This window comes from Sinocyclocheilus anshuiensis, unplaced genomic scaffold (genome assembly GCF_001515605.1).
Source record: "Sinocyclocheilus anshuiensis isolate Anshui unplaced genomic scaffold, SAMN03320099.WGS_v1.1 scaffold2063, whole genome shotgun sequence".
NCBI lineage: Eukaryota > Metazoa > Chordata > Actinopteri > Cypriniformes > Cyprinidae > Sinocyclocheilus > Sinocyclocheilus anshuiensis.
Window position 1 is genome coordinate 128,895 of NW_015536681.1, and position 11,730 is coordinate 140,624.

Genomic DNA, 11,730 nt, shown 5'->3' on the forward strand with positions numbered 1-11,730 from the left:
CCATTTGCAACAAACTAAGTGTTAGGCCCGTCTCTGTCGCCTCCTTGGTCAGTTGCCTTTATGTTGGATCTATCTGCCCCCGGACATGGCTGTGCTCCCCTCACTGCGGGAGGGTCCCTTTGAGCTCGCCGGTCCTGGGCAGACTGGGTGAGTCCTCCTCTCAACTCGAGAGTTAGGTCCTCTACCCTGGGCTATTGGTCGCTTCGGTCGAGCTTGGTTCCTCTCTCCTCGCTAGGGGTTGAACCCTCCACTCTTGAGCTCTGTGGCAGTGACATCAGGTAGTTGGGCCGCTTGCTGCTTCCCTGATAAGCTGCCTCTATTCGGGTCAAGCCAGGCAGTGCTCCCCTCACCTCAGAGGGTTGTCTTTGAGCCTGCCGCTCCCGTCTGAGCATTTGTGGACCTCTCTCTTCGAGTCCTCCGCTCATTTGAGCTCCATTGAGTAGCGGCCTCAGGTTGTTAGGCCTCTCTCCACCTTCCTGTTGAGCTGTTCTCCTTGGGGTCGAGCTTAGCAATGCCCTTGGGGGTTCATATGAGCATGCCCCTCTCGATCTAAGCATAAAGTCCCTCTTCTATTTTTGAAGTTGGGCCTCCACTCTTTTGAGCTCCATATAGCAATCATGCCAGGCGGCTGGGCCATTGCCTGCCTCCCTGGCGGGTGGCTTGTTAAGTGAGCTAGCTGTGCTCCCCTCATCATGAAGGGCCTCTTGCAAGCGAGCCGCTCCCTTCTGGGCATCTGTGAGCAGATGCTTCGGAAATCTGTTCTGTGAGCGTGCCACAGTCACATAGGGCCCCTAGGCTGGCTTAATACATCCTCGGTTACCCCTTTAAACAACGGTGTTTCTAAATCCATGCTATGGTAAGTGCACACACTAAGCATTCTGCGCACTTTCTAAAATTTTGTATGGTAAGAGTTATGCGCTGTTAGCTTCGTTCCCTTTCTCTGAGTTGGCTTAAGCCCTGGTTCTCGCCTTGGGCTCCACTCAACTAATGTATCTCTGTTGATACATTTCTGAGCAGGGTGTTGCTACCAAAGTCTGTCGAGTAAGTTCTTTGAGCAGGATCATTCAGAACCGGTGGTAGCCCCACCTGGGTGACAGGTCAGGGTCTGGTGTGGTTTTTTAGACACCTGGCCGTATCCCCTTAAAGGAATCTCTTTCTTCTCATTCCAATCCTTGAGCTCTGCCCTAGGCTTAAGCTTCCCAGCCCAGCCACTATCAGGTAAGTTGTTTAGGGTATGCAGCTCAGGCCCTTGGCCGGAGGGGATAATGTCACTGACAGCCGTCAAGGCGTCGTAGGGGCAACTCCCATGGCTATGGTAGTTTTTTTTTTTTTTGAACAACAATTTTATTTTCAAAGATTGTCATACAGGTTAAGACAACAGATACATTTTTCATTATAACTGAATAAAAATAAATAAATAAATAAAATAAAATAAAAAATATATAATAATAATACAAAAATGAACTCAACAATAACTCAACCTTTAAAAAAAACAAACAAAAAAACAGCGATAACATACTTGTCTATATACTTTCAATGTCCATCAATTCCACAAAAGAGTCACCATCTAGACTCTCCAAAAAGTCATAGAACACTTTCCAGATGGACCAAAATACATGAAGTTTGTTTTTCAAAAGATAGGTGATCTTTTCTAAGGCGAGGCATGAGGTCATCCCCTTTATCCATTGAGACACGCCAGGACTTTCTTCTTTTTTTCCAAGAACATGCAATTACACGTTTAGCTTCCAGCAAACAGAGAATCAACAACAATCTTTCATGTTTGGTCATTTTAAAATTCAGAGGACATTGAATCTTTCATTTAAATAAAATCAGGTGCAGATTATGAAGTGCCATCATTCAATTTTCTGGACACTTAATTTCTCAATATTCTGATTAATTCCAATTAATCAATATAGAAATGCATCATATTTCAACAAACTGTATATATAACAGATACCTGACCTCTACCTTTCAAACAGTTAAGTGTAATATGTTCCAAAGTAGAAAGAGGAGGCTCAACCAAACTTTGGCCTTGTCTTGATAGAATAAAGCTACGTAATTGCAAATATTTGAAAAAGTGCTTTTGCGGAATTCCAAACCTTGTCCTAATTTCTTCAAAGGACATAAAGTTTCCTTCATTATAGAGATCAGAGACCTTACTAATACCTTGAATTGACCAGATTTTAAAACCTGGATTACCAAAAACTGGTCAAAAGCGCGAGAGTTGTGGTAATTCACCTAAATGAGCAAGAGCCTCAAACCATACTGTTATAGTATTTCTGGTATATGTATTTTTAGTACCTTTAATTAACTTCTTAGCATCAGCTGAATGCAAATATAAATTCAAAGGAATTGGAATAGAGTGAGCCTCTATGGATACCCAGGTCGGAGGATAGTCTTTCTCAAAATAAAACATTGCTGCTCTAATTTGAGCTGCTCAGTAGTACCATTTTAAGTTTGGTAAGTTTAACCCCCCTCTATCATAACGCAAGTACAGCGGCTATGGTAGAGTTTGTACTTAGTGCTCGCTGTAGTTTTCTGGCATGCACTCCCCTCAGCATGGTGGCGTGGGTATACCGTTCCCCATAGCGACCCCTAGAGGACGCAGTTCAAAGTTCCCTCGAAAGGGAACGTCTCGGGCTACGTATGTAACCATGGTTCCCTGAGAAGGGAACGAGACACTGCATCCTCTAGTTTCCTAGCCATGCTTTGGATGCAAGCTTCAGACGAAGAAGAGGATGACGTGTTATCCCGGCACCCTTTTATACTGTGATCGCGCAGGGTAATGATGTCATAGGCTGTCACCAGCCAATGTTATTGTCGTTTTTAGATGTATGCTTCAGACACCGATCATGCTGAAGGCGTTCCCCATAGCAACCCCTAGAGGAGGCAGTGTCTCGTTCCCTTCTCAGGGAACCATGGTTACATACGTAACCTGAGACGTTCATGGGCAGTTGGGCACAATTTAATTTAAACAATGGAAAAAATTAAGTTGTTGGAATGAATTCTTAATTTGTGGCAGTGATATATATATATATACATCCTACATCCTGCAGAAATACAGGTTCAGATGCACAGCTGTCACTGACATACAATGATATTCATCAGCATTTCAACACTGAATCACGAGAAAGACGTGTCAATCATTCACAAAACTCAACTCAAGCAGCAAACTTCAGTTCATTAGCTAATATTGATGAAATTATGATAATGTAATGTTGCATAACAAGATGGATGTTATATAAAACAATAACTTCTCTAAATAAAATGATACAGATATTATGCTGTATACATTTTCTGTCAAGAATGAAATGTATTATATAATAATTTTATTCTGTTAAAAGTTTTATGTAGAATGTAATCTCATTTATAAAATGTGCTAAATTTTTGAGGAATTCTCAGGGTATAAAATTAAGAATTCTAAGTCTGTGTTTTTGTTCCTCCATTAAGAAGAGAGGCTTCACCCACCTGTTCAGATGCCTTTAACAGTTTCACAAGAGTGTTTTACCTATCTTGGAATAAAAATGAATCCTACTGTTAATAAAATTATATCGGCTAACTCTAAGCCCTTATCAAAATCTGTAATTGCTCTGCTGAACAGGTGGACAAAACTCCTTATTTCCTTAATTGGAAGTCTTTATTTATTAAAAATGTCAATTTTATCCAAATTGTTAAATCTCTTCCAATCCATCCCCATTCCTTTTTTCAAACTTCATTTGGAATAACAAGCGCCCTCGACTAAAGCCACGTTAAGTGTTTTCTTTATAACGTTTTCTATGGGGGAAAAAACACAACATGCATTTTAGAACGTTACGTTCATATTCTGGGCTATTCTGATTGTCTGTAAATAGTATGCTTTGTAAATAAGGTGTGTACTGAATTTGGTCCTCCAATGTCTCGGTTTTCGTACATTAAGCCACGTTAAGCCTTTCAGAATGTCCCAAAACAGTGCCTTGAACTAAGTGCTGACTGTATTTCTTTATACGTACATGAGTCCAAGTTCAAAATAAAACTCTATGAACCGCTCTATTGTGAACCTGCGGAGCTGTTTGGACTTCTACAAGCTGTAAAATAAAAGAGGAAGTGTTTGTCTGAACTCAACAAGTTTTGCGAGAGAACACAAATATCTTTGCGAGAGAATGCAAAAGTTTTGAAAAATATTTTTTCCTCCCATCTTGTGTTTTTTTCCACCACCATGTCTCTTTAGGGGCTCCATAATGAGCACCCATTTGAGATTGCTTCAGTATAAATGGTTAACTAGTTAATACATCACTCCGGTCAAGTTACAACATTTTAACCCCAATATTCCTGATGTATGTTATAAATGTAAACAAGAGAAGGGAACTTTACTTCATTGTATGTGGGAGTGCACTAGAGTTAATTGCTTCTGTGTAAAATACTGGATATAGTAAGTCAAATTATTGGCAAAGGGTTAGAGCCCTCTTGACCCCAGGCTCTTTGTATTATACATGTATCCTCTGAATCTTAGAATTACCAAATATGAAAGACTGCTGTTTACTCTTTGTTTACTGGAGCCTAAACATGTAATTGCCTGCTCTTGGAAAAAAGAAGACCGCCCTGGGGTGTCTAGTGAATAGATAAGACGGGATGACCTCAAGTCTTGCCTTAGAATTTTGTTTTGTGTGTGTGTGTGTGTAAAAAAAAAAACTTCATATATTTTGGTCCACCTGGAAAGTCTTTTATGACTTTTTAGAAAATCTTGATGGTAATTCTTTTATAGAATTTCTGGGTAGTACTAGTGAGAGTAGGCTACATAAAGAGGCTATTACTGTATTTGTACAAAGAGATTTTATATCATTTTTGCAGCTGAACAAGAACAGAGTTAAAAGCTAACCCTAACAGGGTAATGGTTAGTAATACTGAGGACAGGCAGGAAGGATAATATTTTCGAGATGTGACATAATATTTCATTTACATTTAATATGATAGAGAATGACACGCAGTCGCATCCGACACAGCGATGACGTGTTGTTGGTGTTTAAGAATCATTTCACTTAATAACAACTAACCAATGCCAACCGACTTGTCGCGAATTATCACTACTGTAAATCACTGTATTATTTAAAGTATAAAGCAGATTTATGCCGACCGTCCATCAAACGCTTTACATCGCAGATTATTACTCACGGCTGTCTAAATCATCCACTTCAAGTACATTTGATAAATTACATTCTGCAAGATAATATCAGCGATAACACAGAAAGGGAGTACTAACTCATACCTGGTCAGTAAACTGCTGTTAACTGGTGGAACTCGTCAGTAAATGAAGGAAACAATCGCTCTCTTGTGACGCCACATACTGCGCGCGCACACCGACCTCAGGCGGCTCTTAAAACGACACAAAGCTCCCGGACAGCCAGCCAGTCATCCGCTGCGCCGGTAATTTACTTTCGGGTCCCGGACCAGGTAACGAGCTCGGCTCGCGGGAAATGATGAGAGCTCCTCACAAACTCTACCCCACGGCAGTGACAGCACTAAACACTCTCATACTCGATTAAACTGAACAGAATGTTCGCGGAAGATTGACAAACTCTTGTGACGCACATACTGCGCGCGCACACCGACCTCAGGCGGCTCTTAAAACGACACAAAGCTCCCGGACAGCGAGCCAGTCATCCGCTGCGCCGGTAATTTACTTTCGGGTCCCGGACCAGGTAACGAGCTCGGCTCGCGGGAAATGATGAGAGCTCCTCACAAACTCTACCCCACGGCAGTGACAGCACTAAACACTCTCATACTCGATTAAACTGAACAGAATGTTCGCGGAAGATTGACAAACATTAGTCGCGTTTGTGTTTTCGCACAGATCGGTGGCTGTCATTCTTCGGTGCTCGTTTTTCACCTTGTGTTTTATTTTACTAGCTCTGAAAACAACCGTGATGAGTTCTGAATCATAACAGCAGCGCGTGCATTGTGGGATTTGTAGTTTTCAATCTGCGCCAGGAAGAAATTCAGAAGTATTATGGAAGTTTGTTTCTGCCACGGGATAAAAAAGGTAATTGCGCATTTTTATCTCACAACTCGATTTTTTTTTTATAAATGCAGAATTGTAAGTATCTCGCAATTCTGAGAAGAGAAAGGAAAGTTCACAAGACTGTGATGACGCGTTTAACGGTCATCAGCATCGTAAATCCTCGAAAGTTTTTCATATTTGTATTTTTTTTAAATGTATCTACATTTATAACACTATTCTTTGTATTATATCACCTTTGCATCAAATTACACAAAAAAAAAAACCCAGTTAACGCTAATGCGCTAACTGTGCTAAATTTGACATTGTTCTCTCTTCTGACAGCCGTTATCAGTCTCTCTCACTTTTTTTCCTTTTATTGAAAGTCATGAAAACACTAACGTGGAGTTTTTCTTTTGCTATTTGAGAACTATGACGACTTCCACTGCTTAGAAACCCGGAAATGTGAAAAAGGTCCACAAGTCCGAATTGTGAGTTGTAAACTCAAAATTGGGAGAAAAAAGTCAGAATTGTAAGATAAAAAGTCGCAGTTGCCTTTTTTTATTATTATTTTTGTTTCTTCCTTGGCGGAAACAAAAAACACATTTCCAAGACAAACTGAGAATTCAGAGAAGAAAAATCTGACACAAAAAAAAAAGAAATCACAATTCTGAGAAGTCAGAGATATTGTGAGAGATATAAACTCGAAATTGCGAGAGAAAAAAGTTTGAATCGTGAGATAAAATGTTGCAAATAACTTTTTATTATTATTATTATTATTATTATTATTCCTTGGTGGAAAATAACAGAATTGCAAGATGTAAACTCAGAATTTAGAGGGAAAAGGTAAACTCAGTATTGCAAAGTGTAAACCCAAAATTGAAAAAAAGTCAGAATTATGAGTTTATATTTCTCAATTCAGACTTTTGTTCTGCAAAAAAAATCTATTTGTGAGATATAAACTCAGAAAATTGTGAGAAAAAAAGTAAAAATTGTGAGATATGAACTTAGATATGAAAGTCTCATTAATTAATTCATTCATCCCATGGCAGAAATGGACTTCCATAGACTATAAATATGCCTTAGGTATAATTACTAATAGCACTTTTTTGTAATTACAAATAATTCAGAATTAATTACTACTCCATACTTACTTATATCAATGCCGTGTTTGTGCACAAAATTAAAGATTAGCGGTTCTGTAAGTGAAACAAATGTCAGTTTACTTCGAGAGCCGCACAGGTGGAAAAACTACAACTCCCAGAATTCCCCTGAGCACGAGCGGTCGCTGGTTTCCGCGCATGCGCACAGGGAGCTCCGCTGGACATGAAGCAGCGCGTGAAAAGATGGTAGGTGAGCGAACTAGAGGCTCGTGCAGAGGGGCAGTAGTGTTTATCTGAAATGCCACCGGGGTAGTGTGATGACTGTAAACAGACGCTCGTTCTGCGCTCGAGTCGCTTTGTCACAATGTTTTCCGTGCGTCAGTATATGAGGGAAATGGAGGGTCACATGAAGGCGTTTCAATCAAAGGACCTCACCGGAACCGGTTTCATACACTGATACCGAGATCTTTAACCCTTCAGAGACAAAAAAAAATACGTGTACTCTGGTAATACCACGTAAATGTCATTATGATATACGAATGTGGTAATCAATACTGTAAAATATTTCGGAATATGGTACCTACCTGCTGATACATCACTATACCATGGTACAACCACTGTACTTTATGATAAAGGTTTGATTTAACGTTCAGATCAGACTCTTCGTATATAGGTTACAGTGTATAATTTTTTTTTAGTATTTGAATAATCATAATTTCATATACATATGATGTCAGTTTAGCATAGTAAGCAAAGTTACGCCTAAAAATTCCCTGTTCTACACATACTTTTACTATGGTAAACCGTGGTAACCATTGTCATCAAAAATAATTAAATTGTTAAATTATTAAATAAATGAAAAAAATTCACTATGAATGTAATCAGCTGATTTTACTGTAGTAACTGGTATTCTGGCATAAATATAACAATTTTCTGCTTATATATATATATTTATTTCCATATAAAAGGTAAATGCGAGTTTTGATGTCACAATTCTGACCTTTTTTCTCGCAATTCTGAGGGAAAAAAAGTCAGAATTCTGAGTTTCTCTTTTTTTCCCTCAGAATTGCAAGAAAAAAGGTCAACAATTTCAAGTTTACGCTATTCTGACTTTTTTATCTTAATGCTGATTTTACATCTCGTAATTCTGAATTAGTTTCCACCACATATTAGAGAATAAAAAAAGGTAACTGTTAGGGCTGCACAATTAATCGAATTTCTAATCGCGATTACAATTATGGGCCGCAATTACGTAATCGTTCAAAGTGGCAATTAATCGTTCAAAGTCCACTTATGTTATTCTGTGTGCTTAAGATATGTTTTTTTCTTTCTACATGTTATCTTAAGGGTTTTTCCATTGTTTTAGTTTTAGTATAACATTATAATACCATTCATATTTAAAAATTTTTAAAATAATTTAAAGAAGAAACCAATCCAATGTATATTTGACATTTGAGGCTTAATACTATAGAAAAGCACTAAAGGTTTTTCAGTTAGTGTTTTCAACTTGTTTATTTTCATATAAAAATACAGCATGCAGTTGCATCAAACAATGGTATAAACATAATTTAATGTAAATTGTGATAATCGTAATTAATAATCACAATTTCAAGGGAATAATCGACAATTATGATTTTTGTCATAATCGTGCAGCCCTTAGTAACTGTGACTTTTTATCTCACAATTCTGACTTTTTCTTACAATTGCAAGTTTATATATTGGTTTATGGTGGATTTTTCTCGCAATTCTCAGTTAATATCTTGCAATTCTGAATTGTTTTTTCTCTGAATTACCAAGGTAAAAATTACCTAAAAAAGAAATTGTGGAATATAAACTAAGGAAGAAAAAAATCTGAATTGTGAGATAAAAGTCGCAATTACCTTTTTTATTTTTTTGAAACAGGCTTCGGAAACAAACTTCCATACAAGGTGACTGTCATGTCATGTTGAAATTTCACACAGTGAGGACATACTTAACTAACTACCTGTGTTTACTGTAACTATTATTTAACAGTAGAGCAGTCAGGTTACTGAGGCTGGTGTTGTTGTTCAGAAAGCAAGCGCTCACATTAACTTCTGTTCCCCAGCATAAATTGAAGTTGTCCCAGAAGGAAAAGATCCGTCAGTTTATGTCCTTCACGCGGGCCGCAGAGAGAACCGCCCTCTACTGCCTGACCCACAATGACTGGAGACTAGAGACGGCCACCGATAACTACTTCCAGAACCCTGATATCTACCGAAGAGACTCCATGAAAACAGCAGTGGATCGCAAGAAGCTGGATCAGCTGTACAACCGCTATAAAGGTAAGTGGCACTGAGCGTGTGTGTTTGTGTGTGTTTGTATCTTTATTTATGCTGCTCCTGTCCGCAGATCCACATGATGAGAATAAGATCGGCATCGACGGGGTCCAGCAGTTCTGTGACGACCTCATGCTGGATCCATCCAGTGTCAGCATCCTGATTGTGGCGTGGAAATTTAGAGCGGCGACGCAGTGCGAGTTCAGCCGCAAAGAGTTCCTGGATGGCATGTCAGAGCTGGGGTGAGACATTAGCAATTTAACAATATCAACAAAACACAAAAAGTCTTAATCTTTGGAAAACACCCCAAATACATAAGAAACATATACAGTCAAACCAAAATTTATTCAGACACCTTCAACATTTCTCACATTATCACAGTTTTTTTCGCTATAGTTTAGAAAATGGTAATAAAATATGACAAGAGTTAAACTGTGTCAGAACAAATTCATCTTGATAATGTCAGATAACATTTAAGCAAAACATGCTCAGTTCAAAGTGTCTGAATAATTTTTGGTCCCAAATTTGTATCAGTTTTACTGGTAGTCCACTGTATGAAGAATTTTTGGGTATAATATGTCACAGTTTACTTTATTTTGCTATCCTCACTTACATAAATTAACTATAGTGTCCTGCACTCACTAGTAAAAAAAATATAAAAAATTAAATCTTTTTAATTCTATCTATCTATCACTGACGCATTAAATTGTTCAGAAGTGACAGTAAATAGATATAAATTGTTACAAAAGTTTTCCATTTCAAATAAATGCTGTTCTTTTGAACTTTCTTTTATTGATAATAGTCGATAATGAAAATAATTGACAACGAATGTCATTATCGATTAGATCTGCCCACCGCGCACGGAAAACTTCCGTCAGTCACGTCAAATGACAGCATTTCTAGTATGGGCGAAATGCATCTAAAAATAGCAGATGAAACCGAGTGAGCTGCTGCGGGAAAGATGCGTGATCCAAGCTGCCCAAAACATAAGAATACTTTAATTTGAACTTAAAGCTAATGTATTAGCGTAATGTTTAACACGGCTTGTCCTGTCTGGCGCTTTGACAAATGCAGCATGTGCTGTTTAATGTGTGAGATATGTTTTCTCAGTGCATAAACTGCATTTTACAGTAATATCATAGACTGCAAAAATCTTTGCTGTAAATGTTAAATATTCACGTGAATGTTTCTTTTCCATGAAGGCTCTTCCTGACAGTCTGCGTTAAACTTCAGTCTTCACTGAATGAGCGTAACTGATGATAATAACTGTAAAGGGATAACAGAGTGTGATTGAATTTTGTATGACGTTTCTTACATTAACAGAATAAAGAAATGACAGTAACAGGTTACGGTTTTCAGAGTGAATGTGTGTGTGTTCCTGCAGAACATTCCTCTTATCTGTTAACACAGATTTTTATTTTTTTTTTTCAGTTTGTGTTTTTCTTTATTATCTTCATCATTATTATTTCAATAATGATTCATTATTATTCCAATCATTGGCGATGATTAGCGCCGATTATGATGGCGGCCTCTGTGGCGTGCTCTGCAGTTGTTTTTGTGTTTTTGTTAGTTTGTCCTGTCTTTAGTTATATCCCTGCAATCAGTTTCACCAGAGACGAATTGCTGGACATTCGGCACTACACACCACCCGACATTTCACCGGTTTTCGACTATTCTGATGTTTTGCTGGACATAGTAGTTGGCGGAGCAGCTCACAGTTTCCACAAAAATATGAAACAGCACAGCTGTTTTCAATATTGATAATAATCAGAAATGATTCTTGAGCAGCAAATCAACATATAAGAATGATTCTGAAGAATCATGTGACACTATATATATATATATATATATATATATATATGTTTAATACTCTAAAATATCACTTACATGTTGATCAAGCACTTCAGGATGCGCAGACGGGGGAAGCGAGCCGGCGCACTCATGAAGCTCAGGCAGCGCGGATTCAGGACGCCGTTGCCTAGCATCCATCTGGCGAACCTCCGCTCTCTACCCAACAAAACGGACGAGCTCCTTCTGCTCTCCCGGACAAATAAGGATTTCTCACACTCTGCTGCTCTGTGTTTCACGGAAACCTGGCTGAATGATGCCATACCGGACAGCGCGTTAAATCTGCCGGGCTTTCAGCTGTTTAGAGCAGACTGTGACGCAGAATCAACGGCGAAATCGCATGGCGGCGGGACATGCTTTTATATCAACGAAAGGTGGTGTACAGATGTAACCGTGTTAAAGAAGATGTGCTGTGGCCTGTTTTTGAAGCTGCTGCCACCGGTCTGGACGAGCTCACAGAGACTGTAACATCATATATCAGTTTCTGTGAAGATATGTGCATTCCTACCAG

The 11,730-nt window shown here is 38.7% G+C and overlaps 2 protein-coding genes across 11 annotated transcripts in view; one reads left to right on the plus strand and one right to left on the minus strand.

Moving 5' to 3' along the window:
* tmco3 (transmembrane and coiled-coil domains 3) overlaps positions 1–5,325 on the minus strand; it is a 32,590-nt gene extending 27,265 nt beyond the window's left edge. For both annotated transcript variants that reach the window (XM_016441577.1, XM_016441567.1), the window contains exon 1: positions 5,243–5,325. The gene's annotated coding sequence lies outside the window, so the exon portion shown is untranslated. The remainder of the gene's footprint in view (positions 1–5,242) is intronic.
* The window catches only part of dcun1d2b (DCN1, defective in cullin neddylation 1, domain containing 2b), a 14,577-nt gene continuing 8,112 nt past the window's right edge, over positions 5,266–11,730 (plus strand). For 4 of the 9 annotated variants that reach the window (XR_001630347.1, XR_001630345.1, XM_016441624.1 and 1 more), the window contains exons 1-3: positions 7,147–7,320; positions 9,161–9,377; positions 9,445–9,613. Coding sequence is in view for 7 of the 9 variants with exons in the window: in XM_016441624.1 (XP_016297110.1) it covers positions 7,186–7,320; positions 9,161–9,377; positions 9,445–9,613 (521 nt within the window). In the remaining 2 variants the exon portion in view is untranslated. The other 5 variants (XM_016441673.1, XM_016441681.1, XM_016441640.1 and 2 more) reach the window with 5 other exon arrangements.